Source organism: Typopeltis vanoorti, chromosome 8 (genome assembly GCF_054136105.1).
Source record: "Typopeltis vanoorti isolate ZY-2024b chromosome 8, IOZ_Tvanoo_1.0, whole genome shotgun sequence".
In the NCBI taxonomy this organism is placed as follows: domain Eukaryota; kingdom Metazoa; phylum Arthropoda; class Arachnida; order Uropygi; family Thelyphonidae; genus Typopeltis; species Typopeltis vanoorti.
The window spans coordinates 8,188,264-8,204,178 of NC_143556.1; the positions used below are offsets into that span (position 1 = coordinate 8,188,264).

Below are 15,915 nucleotides of genomic sequence, written 5' to 3' on the forward strand. Positions count from 1 at the left end.
TTTTCTTTTCGGGGATATTGCTTCCCCCATTCTCCCAAGTACAATTTGCTGGTAATTATCAGATAGCCAGTCTCCACTCCAGTACACCAATCTGTTACCCAACCCAATCCATTCCAGTTTAATTACCAATTGGACATATGGTATACCCAAGAAAAGAGCTCTGTAGTACTTTATTGGCCACCCTTCTCTTAGACTTAGCAACTCCATATATATTCTTAATACCTATCAGTCAGCCATTCTCCTTTCCTTGTCACAAACCTATGTTGCACATGAGTTTGTATGACAACCTCTTTTGCGCAATCCTTTCAAATGTCTTTGAAAAATCTAGAAGTATAGTGTTATATCCATTCCCCCTTGTCCTACTCTGCAGGCACTATTATAATACATGTCTCTCTTCTACAGTGGATTTAATCTACTCACCTCTAGATGCCAATAAGCACTTCAGAAATATTGATTGGTCTGTAATTGGTTGCTTCTGTTTTAGCTCCGCTCTCATTAAGTGCTCGTTAAGACTCAAACTGAATAACTAAATCAGAAGAACTGCTAATTCTATTGCATATTTCTTCAGCACTCTGACTGATATCTCATCCCCACCTACAATCATATTGCTGCATTTGAATGAGGCTGTTGCAATAGCTTTCATACATTTAACCTATTACCCTGTGTCCTTTTATCTAGTTTTACCTCAACACCCAAATAAGTAACTTGGAATATTTACCTTATGAAAGTGATTGCTTAACAAATCAGCTATTACTAAAGCATATGGAACTTTCTTACCTTTTGTACTCACTAAAGTAATTCTTCTATGTTCTTTCTACATAGTGTAAAAATTCTTTCCCTTTAGTCATAAGGCTAACTTCTTTTCACAATTCGATTTTGCATCCCTCACGATAATGTCACTTTCCTGGTTTGCTTTTTTTATATATATAAAAAAGGTAATGACCACACTCCTGAGTGTGGTCATTACCTTTTTTTTTTCCAGTACTGGATCCATAACATTTCATTTTGGATACAGGTCTTGCTGGTAATTATCAAGGTCTTATTCATCTATTTAACACCTGACTGTATCCTTAGAGTCAGTAGACTCTAAGGATGCAGTCAGCTTATAGTTTCCTTCAGACATCTTTTCACCACTTCTCATCTGCCGCTAATTCTTCTACCATGAAGTTTTTCATGCCAAGGCACTGTTTCCAGCTGTCTTTACAGTCTGTCACAATACTATCTGCCTTAAAGTTCAACATATATATCCTTTTTTATTCGAAACTCTCATATGATTTCTATCTCTAATTTAAATGATCCCTCTTGCCAACTGGAGGTAAAACAGCTACCTTATTTATATAAAGAATTTTACTTGCTATTACTTGATCTAATATTCTTGCTCCAAAAGTCCCTCTATCACATGCTGCTAAGATAGTATAGTTATTCTTCAATAATTACCTTAAGCAGTACTCCATAATCTTTCCTTTGTTTTGCATGCTTTCTCCTCATTTCAGTCTCTTTCTCTATAGATGGAATCACCCATAAATAGCTCTGCCTTTATCCATAAGGCTATCTGTATATCTGCTCACTATCCTCTGCCAAACAGCCTGACCTGCAGCAGAAATCTATGCATTTTGTTCTGTTAATCTCTACATTGCATCAAACAGTCTGAATTCCATTGCCTATATTACTCATATTACTACAACTATCATCATTCAGGATCTCTACTCTGGTTGGATTTAATCCTTCCACAGTCATCAGCAATACTTTGTCACCATTTCTCTCCTGCCTGTCCTTCTTGAATACACAGTACCCATCACATTCTATTCTTGTGAGTTTATCCTCTTCTGTTAGCCAGTTTTGCTAATGCCAATAAATTTTGGTCCCATATCATTTACTAAAGCTAAAAATTCATCACCCTTTATTCCTATTGCTTTTGCCATTTGTGAATATACATCTACCATCTATCAGACAGATATGTATTTAATAACTCTTAAAATTTGATGGGTTCAAACAAGCAGCCTGAGTAGATATAGCAACCAAATTCTTTATCTCACTGTTCTGAACACTGCTTTTTTTATATGAAGAAATTATTATTTTATTATCCCCTCAATACTATCACTCTCTTTCTCTGTCATAAGAATATGACAGAGAAAGAGACTGAGTTAGAACACCTAATAGTATATGTAATTAAGTGTATATGTAATTAATTCATCTTTCAAGCATAAATTCTTTGTCATCAAAAACACTATCAACACACTATATACTATTTCTCCTGCACAATGATTTTCATTGAATCATTGGCAATTACAGCCATCCATTTCTGCTCACTCATATCATATCTTAACAACAGGCTCATAGTCTTGACACTCTCTGCTCTTCTCTTCTCTTTCTTCTCATTCAACAATTTTTGCACATTCTATCTCATTATATTCAGACAATAGCAATGTGGGAAAAGAGGATCAGCAGCTATAGTATCTAACACTGATCATGAAAGTGAACTTCTTGAATGGTAAGCAATTTCAAATACAGGACAGCAATGTGAGTGTATTCTAAAATAAAAATTAAAACAGAAATGCTGTTCTTGTATTACTACATAAGATCTAATAGGGAAGAAGTCAGAGAATATTTTGAGTGATTGGAAAAAGACCAACAATGGCTTGCACTATACCCTGAAAATAATACTGGTATTTCAACAGCCGAACATCTTCCACATGGTGCCCACTTGGACTGGAATACTTGGAAAAGCCTCAACAGACTTCAAACGACAGGAGATGCTGCAAACAAAACCTCATCAAATGGGGCTACCTTATTGGCTCAGACACTTGTGACAACCCAGTCCATGGAACACCTTCTTTCTTGCCCCTTCCTTCCTTCACCTTGCACAAAAGAGGACCTTATATCCTGCACAGAAAGAGCAGTTGATTGTGCAAGATACTGGAGGAACATCTGACCATATTCATTGTATATAAATTATGTATAGTTTTCTTTTTTTCATATTTAATTATTATTCCCTGTATAATTCACCTACCAAATCTAAGCTGATCTCATTGTAATGTATCCTAATTTGTTGTAAATCATGTTGTGCCCCTTACTTACTACTGTACTACTTGTGTTTGGATACGAAATAAATAAATAATTGGAAAAAGTAACAGACTTAAAGAAAAAGAATACCAGACATAGAGAAACATGTGAAAAAGGAGAAATTATCAAAGTGAATATTATTATTAACTGCTAAACCTTGTTAAGGACTACTCATTACTAATACATACTACATTCTAACAAAGATACGCATAAATTCACATAGAAAGAGAACACATAAGAAATAAGAAAACTATTTGACTATATTACTCTTTCATATTCTCTTTCAATTCCCCTGTTTAGTTAGAGGAGACTTGAAATTGTAATTGCCTCCATTTGGTTTTGTGCAAGATAAAAAAAATGAGTATACTGAAAAGAAAGATGTGTACAATAGTTTTAGAATAAAAAGAAATCAATATGCTTTCAGAAGTTAACTGTAAATATTATATGAGAAAAAAATGAGAGAGTGACAATAACAACTGAAAGCTCTTAGAGATCCCAACATTTAGAAAGACGTATGCTTTGGCAGTTCATGTTAATTTTATTTAATGGTTTTAATTAACAACACAAGAATAAAAAGAAAATAATTAATATTTATTTGACATATTTGCTGATATTTTGCTTGTATTGTATTGTATCCAGCATCTTCAGCACAAAAAACAGTTTGTCAAAATATGCAAACACCAACAATTTAGTTAACAGTGGGACCATTTTAAAAAATTGTAATAGACAATACAGTTCTAATTGGCCATCTATTGTTAGATAAAAAAAATGAGTATTAATTTCATCTTAAAATGACTGTCACTCAGTTGAAAGTTTATTTTTCACTTGGTCAGACTATAATAAATTTAGTTTAATCCTTTATCCAAGTGTGTGCAAACAAAGTTTGCACCTGAAAGTATCTTCAGGACTGGGGTAAAGTGGTACAACACGGGCAACTCCTTGCAAAGGTGGAGAAAGCTACCAACACTCCTAACTCAGTATCTCCCATAATGCAAAACACATTTTCTTGCAGATATGTATAATGTTATGCATTAAGGAAAGGGCCACTACCCAGACTAGTTTCGACCGTTATTGAGGTCTCTTCAGTGGGAGCCAGGCCCAAGTGGAGATACCAAGGCAGAAGCATTAGCAAGGTCATCTCCTCCTATAGGAGCTGCCAAATGGTGTGGCACCTTTTTATTAAATTACTCTGGATTTAGGGAAAGATATTGAAAGTTTATTTTTCACTTCGTCAGATATAATAATAAATTTAGTTTAATCCTTTATCCAAGTGTGTGCAAACAAAATTTGCACCTGAAAGTATCTTCAGGACTGGGGTAAAGTGGTACACTACCGGGCGACTCCTTGCAAAGGTGGAGCAAGCTACCAACACTCATATCTCAGTATTTCCCATAATGCAAAACACATTTCCTTGCAGATATGTATTATGTTATGTATAATAAGGAAATGTGTTTTGCATTATGGGAGATATTGAGATATGAGTGTTGGTAGCTTGCTCCACCTTTGCAAGGAGTCCCCGTTGTTGTACCACTTTGCTCCAGTCCTGAAGATACTTTCAGGTGCAAACTTTGTTTGCTCACACTTGGATAAAGGATTAAACTAAATTTATTATAGTCTGACCAAGTGAAAAATAAACTTTTCAACATCTTTCTCTAAATCCAGAATTTAATAAAAAGGCGGCACACCGTTTGGCAGCTCCTATAGGAGGAGATGACCTTGCTAATGCTTCTGCCTTGGTATCTCCACTTGGGCCTGGCTCCAACTGAAGAGACAAGTTCCAGCTTTAGCGGCCCTGAGAGAAAGCTCCATGTTCCAGCTCTGCAGTGAAAGTATCCCAGCCTTGGATTCCTGCTGCCTTGGTAAGATCTCTTTGTTTTTTCCTTTTTGTAGATTCTTTAGGCCTACATACGGCATTCCGCTATTTTATAGAATAGACTATCCTTGGAAAATCTTCTTCCTTCTTACTTTAAGTAATGTCTTCGTCTTTACCGAGGGTAAGAACCCTCGGGTTCGAAATAGATACTGATATTCAGAAGAGGATGTTCACATAGACTATAATTGACTGCATCGGGGCAGAGAATATTTCTGGTTTTACCCCTTACGGGGGGGGGGGGGGGGGGGTTTCAAGTTGTCTGCATAAACGCTGCAACTAGAGAAAAATTACTGAAAGGAGTCGAGTGCCAGGGGAAAATTTTTCATCCTTTTGTGGTGGGAAGTCTTTCCAAAAGTGTAAGAATAGATCGTTTCCCGATAGAATATCTCGAAGAAGACACTGACATCATGACTAAAGTCTTCTCGAAATGGGGAGCCGTGCGGGATATAAAAATTGACACGGACGCTGACTTCCCTCAATGGAAGTCAGGTGAAGTCACTTTTTCCATCATGATGAAGGCAGAAATTCCGAATTTCGTCAAAATAGGATTGGCCAGGGTAATGGTTAGCTACCCCGGCGTAAAGCGACAATGCTTTAAGTGCGGTGCCCTCACACATCTCTGGGCTCAGTGCCAGAAAATGAAATGCCGCAACTGCCTCACAACGGGCCATACATTGGAGAAATGCCAGTCGGCCTGCTTAAAATGTGGCAACAAGGACCACAAAGTTTACACTTGTGGTCCTTGTTGTCCAAGCAGAGACCATGCCGAAAGAGTGGGAGGCACTATCACACCCAACACTCCAACACCAGAAAACAATATCAGTGGCATGGAGCAGAACGACTTCCCAACCCTGAAGGCTGCACATGAAAGGGCAGCAACAAAGAATAATACCTCCACATCGCAAATTGAAGTAACAGAGAAACCTACAGCCAAAACTGTAGAAGCAGCCAGGAAAGACCAATGACCGAACCGCCACCATAGAAAATAAACAGAACCACCAGCAAGAAGGTTCTAGCACGGTAGTTGAAGAAACAACAGCAGAAGAAACAGTAGAAATGGAAACTCACAGTGAAGAAACCACACAAAAAAGGCCAGGCAGCCCTGAAGAAGGGAATATAAAAAAAACCAAAACCAGGGACTCCCGGCATAGCTGAACCTGGAAAGGTAACAGCAGAACCCACAAAGTACCCTTATGCAAAAGCCAATGCACCGATACTGCATCTGCTAAAAGACTTCCCCGAGGATGCGAAGGTTTTACGAAATGGAATAGAAACATTCGGGGATATCCTACTTATTCTCACAGGGAAAAATGGGCCTAAAGTGGTAAGCGCAAACTGGAACGATATGTTTATCGAAGACATAGACAAAATCACTCCAGAACAAATCGAAGAATTTATTGATGCAAAGGATGATGCAGGAGCAGCATTGTACAGAGGCCTAGGAATGCTAAACTACTCCCACGGAGAAAAGTTATATGATCACATCCTTAGTACCCATAAAAATAGAAAGCAGGAGGATTTAAGCCCTGCTTAACAGGCTGACAAGTCAGTCGATTCCTTGCATACAGCTGTCAGACTCGGGGGGAGGGGGAGGTTTTTTTTTTTTTCTTTTTCTCTCTTTCAGATTAGAATTTTTTTTGTGAAAAGGTCTATGTCTTTTCCACACAGGAGGAGGTATCCTGAGAACCTGGACTGCGAAGGCCTATATCGAGGTGGTGCAGCTCCTTGTGGGCTGCATCACCCAGGCCAGGCCAGGCTCTTCCCCTGCTCCTCTGATCATTCAGGTTGAAATTTCAGAATTCGCCTAGTTTCTCATTTCTTTGGTTCTGTCTTACAAATTGTTATATGTAATTTTAATGTTATTTACCAGTTCCTTTTTCATGTGGTGCTGCTTTCATTTGTTTTTCCCCACTTTCCTCGGGTAGACACCTGAAGAGGTGATTGACCGGGGAAAGCTGAAAAGAACGGATGGGGGGAGATAATGTCAGAGATCTGCTTGGTGCTGGTATTTAAGTCAGGCCAAGTAGATCGACTGAGGCCTCTTTAACTATCTACTGCTATCCACTCTATCTTTCTCCTTCTCTCTCACTATCAAGCTGACTCTCAGCACAACTTTTTGACTCTAAAGAGGCCAATGATGAAGAGATATGAACTCCCATTCTACCTCAGTAAAGGTCAAAACTAGTCTGGATAGTGGCCCTTCCCTTAATGCATAACATTATACATATCCGCAAAGAAATGTGTTTTGCATTATGGGAGATACTGAGATAGGAGTTTTGGTAGCTTGCTCCACCTTTGCAAGGAGTCGCCCGGTGTTGTACCACTTTACCCCAGTCTTGAAGATACTTTCAGGCGCAAACTTTGTTTGCACACACTTGGATAAAGGATTAAACTAAATTTATTATAGACTGTCTCTCAGATTTTTGGTAAATTGATGCAACCATACTTGTTGAGGTTTGGGAATGATTTAAGGCTGTTGCTGATTCTAAAAACAATCTCTCTGACTTATGACTTCTGTATTGCAGTTTTGATTTTTCCAATTGATCCTATGTGAAGGAGTATCCAAGGCATAGTCTGCTAGACCTGACTAGCCATAACGATGGTGCTGGATGTATTTTTTATGTTCACAACAGCAGATGTCGACAGTTCTTCCTGTCTGATCATTTATGAAGTGCCTTAGTCACAAGAACAGGGCACTTCATAAACTCCTGGATGGGATAAAGAAGAGAGTTTGTCGTTAAGTGAATAGATGAGAGTTGCCAATTTGACATAAGGTTTAAATGTGGTGCATAGCTGATATTTATTAAGTACCCTAGATATCTTTTCAGATTTGAATGTATGGGATGGTAAGAGATTTGCTGTAGTTTGTGTGGTAGGCAATGGAGGGGATTTCTTGAGATCATTTAGTATTTTTTCTATCCTATGGAGATTATAGTCATTGGCTAAGAAGGTATGACATGAGTGAGTGAGTTTAGCAGTAAGAGTATTGTCATTGGAACAAATAGCTCTAGCTCTGTGAGTTAGTGGTTTTAGAATACCATACTGTTGAGCTGGATGATGAAAAAGATAAGGAACCGTCTGGATGCCATGTGATCAGTGTATCCAGGAATGGCAGACAGTCATTAGCTTCCTGTTCCATAGTGAAATGGATTTTTGGGTGTTGGCTATTTAATATTTAAATGCACTAAAAATGCATCCAATGTGTCTGGACCATGTGGTCAAATAGCAAACACATCATCGATATCATCAACTTAGCCAAACCACTGGTTTGAGAGTGGCTGTATTTATAGCTAGCTTTTCCAAGTGTTCTATGTAGAAATTGGCTAAAGGGAGAGAAAGGTGGTGGTGAAGCCCATTGTTGTCCCATCTAGTTGTTTGTATATCTTCCCTCTCCATGTAAAATAACCTGCATGTACTGTAAATCTAAATAGTTCAAATATATCTGGGAGAAAATGTAACTTTAGTAAATCAAAGGTTTCAATTAATTTTAAATATTTTTCTTTGATACATTTTTAGTGCATTTAACCTGCCGTTAGTAAGGGGGGGTGTCATAGATAATATTACATATAATCTTTTGGGTCTGTGACACCCCACCTTACTAACGCTGGGTTAAACAGCCAACACCCAAAAATCTACTTACTGTGAAACAGGTATTATTATTTTCATATTTGTTAAATATTATTTTTTTTATTTTTGTTTTATTTTATTTTATTTTTAAATATTTGTTAAATATAAGTACTGAACCAAAGAAAGATGAATGACAGTAAAAGTGAGAAGAATGATAGCGAAAGTTGGATGCATGTTAGTCCGAAAATACGGAAACAAAGAAAGATATGTGAGAGTGAAAGTGAGAAGAATGATAGTGAAAGTTGGACGTATGTTGGACCGAAAGTACGGAAACAAAGAAGGATGAATGAGAGGGAAAGTGAGAAGAGGGGGTCGAGAGTTAGAAAGTTAGAAAGATTTAATGATAGAGTGAATGTGTCGCGAGGTTCAGAAGGTGAATTGGATTGGATAAAGCAAGAAATGAAATGGATGCGGAATGAAATTAAGAGAATTCAGGTCAAAACTATTAAAATAAATCATGATGGCATGAAAGAGTTAACAAAAGATGAGCGAGTGGCGTTGTATGGCGACTCCATTATTAAAGGTGTGCTAGAGGATAAAATGCACAAGGTATGTTTTCCAGGCGGTAAAATGAGTAGACTGATTGAGGCATTGAATATGAGGTGGGAATGATCAAAAGAGTTAATTGTATTAATTGGTACGAATGATTTGAGAGAGAACAAAGAGCATGTCAAAATGAATGTCAGGAGACTGCTTGGAAAGATGAAGGAGAATAGTGTGACAGGAAGGGTGGTCAGTGTGTTGCCTAGGTATGATTGTGGTGAAATGAGGCGGAGAGCAAGGATTACGAATGATATTCTGGCTGAAATGTGTGAGGAGATGGGAGTACAGTTTGTTAATGTGTGGAATGAGTTTGAGGGACGAAGTGAGCTGTATGGGAGCGATGGACTGCATTTGAGTGGTTATGGTGTGAGTCGCTTGGAGAGACTGCTGCTGGAAGGTAGAGAAGTGAATAGAGAGAATGAATCAGATCGAGAGGGGAGTGATGTGGAAGAGCAGGAGAGTAAGACAGGAAAGATTGAAGGAGTGGAAATGAATGTGGAAGTGAGTGGTATGAGTATAGAAAATGAGAGAATGGGTGTGCAAGAGGAGCAGGGAAACGGGGCAGCTCAGGGTGGACAGGGATACACAGCGTGAGAAAGGTGGATGCTCCAAGAGGAGGTGAGAGAATGTGTAGGCAGGAAAGTAATGGGATGATCAGGGATCAAAAGGAAACAGATGGAATTGCAAAGGGTTCTAGGGTGAAGGAGCAGAAAGGGAAATGGCCCCAGTCCAGCATGGAGAGATCACATCGAGTGAGTGGTATCAGTGGAACTAGCTGTAGATCCAGAAATGAGTTGTTGTGTTTGTATACCAATGCTAGAAGTATAAGAAACAAGGCGGATGAAATGGTTGCACTAATTGCGTCTGTGCACCCAGAGATTGTCGGAATAAGTGAGACATGGTTAGATGAGGATGACATCCTGACAGGAATAGAGATGGAAAGGTATGATGTGTTTCGTGAGGATAGAATGGGTAAAAAGGGAGGGGGAGTGCTATTGATGATAGAGAAAGAGTTATGTCCATACAAGGTAGAGATGCAAGAGGGAAATGGGGCCAGTGGTTTTGAGGCAGTATGGTGTGAGATAGAGGTGAATAGAATCAAATACTTGGTGGGATGTTGTTATAGACCTGGTAATGTGGATGGTGGTGATAGTGAAATGTATAGTCAAATAATCCAAGCAAATAAGAAAAGGGTGATCATTATTGGTGATTTTAATTATGGCAATATAGACTGGAATGAAGAGATAGCAACTGGAAGTAAAGAAAATGAGTTTCTTGAGTTTTTGAGAGATAACTACCTCAGACAGTATGTAACAGAGGGCACAAGAGGATTAAGGGTCTTGGATTTGGTCATCTCATCGGAGGATGTAATTATCAATGAGGTATCAAATCATCCACCAATTGGTGAAAGTGACCATGAGGCGATTACTTGGGTGGTTGCCAGCAATGCAAAGACCCCTGTGAAAAAAGGGTATATGTGGAACTACAAGGGGGGTGATTATGAAGAGCTCAGGAGACATCTTGCAGTTGTAGCATGGAATGAGGAGTTAGCTGGAAAAGAGATCAGTGCAGCTTGGGGGATTTTCAAAAAATATTTAGTGGATGCAATGTCTAAATGTATACCACGGGTGAGAAGGTTAAATAAGTTAGGTGTGAGATGGATGAATAAAGAGATTAAGCATGCAATACAGAGAAAAAGGGCATTGTGGAGGCAGCATAAGAGAAGTGGAAGTAACCAATTTCATGAGTTCTACAAAGACCAGGCAAGGAGTGTGACTTGGTTGGTGAGAGTAGCTAAAGAGAGGTATGAACAGCAGTTAGCTAATGAAGCTAAAAAGAATCCTAGGGAGTTCTTTTGATATGTAGCCAGCAAAAGAAAGAATGATTATGGAAGGATGACATTGATTGGAGGAAATGGTATAAAGACAGCTGTTGCAGAATGTGTGGTGGAGATACTTAATGAGCAGTTCATAAAGATCTTTCAATCTTGTGAATGTGACTTCATGGAGAGATTAACAGCAGTTGATGATGGGGAGGAGAGACTGACTGTAAGTGAGCAAGAGGTGTTTGGAGAGTTGAGTAAACTAGATGTAAATAAGGCTGTGGGACTTGATAATATATCACCGCGTATTCTGAAGGAATGTGCCAGAGAGTTGACACCTGCCTTGACATATTTTTTTAATACGAGTCTTGCACTTGGTCAAGTCCCTAAAGAGTGGAAGGAGGGCAAGATTGTGCCACTTCATAAAGGAGGTGATCGAACTCAAGCATCAAACTATAGGCCTATCTGTGTGTCAGGTGTTGTGGTTAAGTTGTTGGAGAAGCTTGTGAGAACTAGGATTAGGAGTTGGGTTGACAACAATGGTATAATCTTTGATGGACAGCATGGATTTGCTAAAGGGAGGTTGTGTTTTAATAATCTACTTACTTATTACAATAAAGTGACTGCTTCCTTGCACAGAGGAGAAGGATACACAGTAATATACTTGGATTTTGCAAAAGCTTTTGATAGAGTATCTCATGATAAGTTGACAGTCAAACTAGAGCAGATGGGGTTGGATATTAGATTAGTGCATTGGATTGGAGACTGGCTATCTGATAGGTATAAACAAGTTGTGTATGGGGGTACAATATCCAGGAAAAGGAAAGTCACTAGTGGAGTGCCTCAGGGATCTGTTTTAGGGCCATTACTATTTAACTTGTATATTAATGATATTGGCGAAGATTTGTATGGAGATATTCAGTTGTTTGCAGATGATGCAAAGTTGGGACGAACCATAAAGAGTAGTGAATATGTTGTGGCCTTGCAAGAAGACTTGAATAAATTGCGTGATTGGGCAAGCAAATGGGGATGTGAGTTCAATGTTGCAAAATGTAAGGTTTTAAAATTTGGTAAACAAAGATGGGATGCAGATTGGTGAGAATATATTGTTGGAAGTAGAGGAAATAAGAGATCTGGGAGTGATAGTGGATAAGGATCTAAAATTTAGGGGACACATCGCCAAAATTGTGAAGACAACACAAAGACTTCTGGGAATGATGAGGAGGACACTGACGTGTAGAAGTAGGGAGATTCTTGTTCCATTGTATAAGGCTTTGATTAGGCCACACATGGACTGTTGTGCCCAGATTTGGTCACCTGGTTTTAAGAAGGATGAAGAGATGTTGGAAAGGGTCCAAAGGCGACTGACTAAGGTAGTTTCTGACCTCTGGAATGTCGAGTATGAGGAAAGATTGAAAAGATGTAATTTGCAGAGTCTAGTGGAGAGAAGGAAGAGGGGAGATATGATAGAGACCTATAAGTTGGTAAGGGGTTGTTATAGGATCAATGGTGGAGAAGTTCTACAGAGAATAGTGGGAGATCAGGGGAGAACCAGAGGTCATCCCTGGAAACTGTATAAAGAGGGTGTGAGTAGGGGAGTGAGAGGCAGGTTTTTTTCATGCAGAGTTGTGAATGATTGGAATGCCTTGCCTGAGAGTGTGGTGTCTGCAAGGAGTTTGAATGTGTTTAAGACCCGGTATGATGAGATGTGTGTGAGATAAAAGGACCTCCTAGATGAGTCTTTGACTCCATGAGGTCTTGTTTAATAATAATAATAATAATAATAATAAAATTAGTGACACAAAACACACGTGTTGAAAAGATTATTTTACTGATTAATAATAAAATAATAACTTTACGTTTCGACCCCTGTATTGAGATCATCTTCAGAAGGATACATTCAGAAATAAATGAACAAGCTACATGCTGTTGCACCCTATACAAGTAAATTACAAACTTTTTTCTTAGACTGCCCTCTAGTGGGAAAAATAAAAAATTTAAAAAATTTAAAAAAAATTAAAAAAATAAATAAATAAAATAAAAACTACAATAAACTCTGCTAAAATTCTCATGTACTAGGATTCTTATGGAATTATACAGTTATATTACGATTATCTCTTGGATTTGTACAGTACAGGTTGCTATTGAATGTTCAAGAGAGGGGAAAAAAAAAAAAAAAAAACTTCAATAGGTCTTGTATTGAGATTTTTCTTCATGGTTGCTATGAAGGTTGTAGAATCCAAGAGATAATCATAATATAACTGTATAATTCCATAAGAATCCTAGTATGTGAGAACTTTAGTAGAGTTTATTGTAGTTTTTATTTTATTTTTTTATTTATTTTATTTATTTTTTTTTAAATTTTATTTATTTATTTTTATTTTTTTTTCCCACTAGAGGGCAAGCTAAGAAAAAAGATTAGTTAACAATTAGATGTAATTTACTTGTATAGAGTGCAACAGCATGTAGCTTGTTCGTATGCTTCTGAATGTATCCTTCTGAAGATGACCTCAATACAGGGGTTGAAACGTAAAGTTATTATTTTATTATTAATCAGTAAAATAATCTTTTCAACACGTGTGTTTTGTGTCCCTAATTTAACAAATATGAATGCTGATCACCGTGTAACCTTAAAAGAAAGAGGTATTATTATTTTATTATTTCTCTGAATAACCCAGAAACCCTGCTATAGAGAACTTTTTCAAGCTACTTCAGGTATCCAGTAAGCAGAATACTGATCAAATTAATCTCCCATTTAATGATACTACAAACATATTGCAGAATTTGAAACCATAGTTTGTTTAGGTTAGAGAGAGTGGGCATGCTATCCACTTGGCCATCCAGGCCAAAGCAAATAATCTTCCATCGGGAATCAAACTCAATCTCCTGTGTAAGATGCAGGGATACTATATCTTTCTCATACTAGTAGAATATATGCCACATTGAATTCAAACTCTTATTAAAGTAAACAGAGTTATTTTTTTATAATGGGGGTAGAATTCAAATTTTTGGAACTTGTATACATTATATACCTTCATGCCTGTAAAAAGAAAGAAGTAAATATGTTTTTTTTCATTTATTTTCACTCATTCATGTACTGTATAACTAATTGGAGTTGTTTTTATCTTAAGTGGAAACAGGCTCTTGGCTGGATAATAGCTGCATTTCTCTGCAGTAGTGTTGTATATGGACTATATCATGTGCAGGTAGACATCGCTGAAGCAGCAATTTATAATGCATTTGCTCGCACAGCATGGGGACTTGGTCTAGGTTGGGTAACCTTTGCCTGCCTTACTGATCATGGAGGTAACAAAATTTTCTCATAATTCTTTTGCTTCATTATTTGCTTTTCTGACATAGTGTGTGTGTGCGCGCACATGTGTGTGTGTGTGAAAAGTGCAGGTCATTTCAAAACATTCTACACATGTAATATATTCTGCTTTCACGTCACTCATAAGGAAGACTGAGTAAAAATGGCATGTGCTCATTGTTTTTAATTTCTCCTCATCATATGTACTTGCCATTTGAAGTTTTATTTTGCAGAACTGAAATAAAACTTCCTCAGAATGGAGGAAGAATCTGAATCAGGTCAAATATTGTGCAAGGACCATTACTAATTTTCATATACCAGATTTTGTACATGAAAATTGAAAACTTAATTGGCATGAGATCTTAATGGATGAGATTTTGAATTTGAACTAGAATTGAAAAGTCAGTTCAAGTTAGCAGCTGTCAAGATAGCAGGAATCAACTATGATAGAAGCATACTATAGCAGTTTTCTACAAGCATTTTGTACCCAAAAAATGGAAGAGAAAATGAGCTGGCATGTTTTGTGATCAGAGATCTCATTTTGAATTGTCTTGAATTGAATTTTGAATTGACTATTGTTCTCAGATTTGGTCCCCAGGATTTGAAGGGGATAAATTAACTGTGGAAATGATGCAAAGAGGGATGACAAAGATGGTTTCAGGACTTTACAAGGACAGTTATGAGGATCGGCTGAGAGAATGTGGACTGCAGAGTTTGGTGGATAGAAGAAGGAGAGGTGATATGATTGAGACTTTTAAACTGTTGAGAGGTGGTTACAGGGTTGACACTGGGGAGTTCTTTCGCTTGGTTGAACAGCGGGAAGGAGTGATGACAAGAGGCCATCCCTGGAAGTTACGAAAGGAAACTGTGAGCAAGAGGGTAAGGAGTGGTTTCTTTGTGTGGAGGGTGGTTGAGCTGTGGAATGCATTGCCTGATGGAGTGTTGGGAGCGAGAACGGTCAGTGAGTTTAAAGAGTGGTATGATAGACTTTGTGTTTCTCAGGGGGGGACCTCCCCTCGATGAGTCTTGACAGACTTTGTCTTAGGAAGGACCTCCCTCGATGAGTCTTTTGATTCCTTGGAGGCCTGAATAATAATAATAATAATAATAATAACAATAATGCAAGGCCACCTGTTTCATATAACGTATCTGATCTTTACAGATAGTGTTTACTCATCCTCACTACAGTCCATGAGCCCACCTTACTTCATTCTCTTTCCAAAGTGAAAAATGTGTTTTTCCTTTTCTACAATTAACAAGATTTCTGCTGAAGTGACACAATTTATCAAACAAGTTACCACTACCAACAACCACAAAAAAAAAAAAAAAAAAAAAAAAAGTTTTCTGAGAAGAATACAAAGCTTACCCAAACTGTGGATAGCAGTGAAAAGACAAAATTGAAATTATTGAAGACCTATAAATATGTTTTGTTAAATAAGTGTTTGGTCCAAACAGGAGTACAAGTATGCAGAACTTTTGAAATGACTGTGTGTGTGTGGTTTTTAGCACCAACATGAGCAATATATTTACAATTTATTTATCCATTCTTTGATATAGATATTGTATCTTATAGAATAAAAGTGAATTTATCTTATTTATAGCCTAAAGTTCAAATATTAGTATTAGATATCTTAATAAGTATTTTAAGATATCTCAAAAAAAAAAATAATAATAATA

The 15,915-nt window shown here is 37.6% G+C and overlaps 1 protein-coding gene across 1 annotated transcript in view; it reads left to right on the forward strand.

Annotated features, from left to right (window-relative positions):
* LOC150103711 (nose resistant to fluoxetine protein 6-like) overlaps window positions 1-15,915 on the forward strand; it is a 113,011-nt gene that overhangs the window by 68,846 nt on the left and 28,250 nt on the right. Inside the window, exon 6 of the mRNA XM_090396735.1 lies at window positions 14,060-14,234. Within this exon, the coding sequence (XP_090252861.1) occupies window positions 14,060-14,234 (175 nt within the window). The remainder of the gene's footprint in view (window positions 1-14,059; window positions 14,235-15,915) is intronic.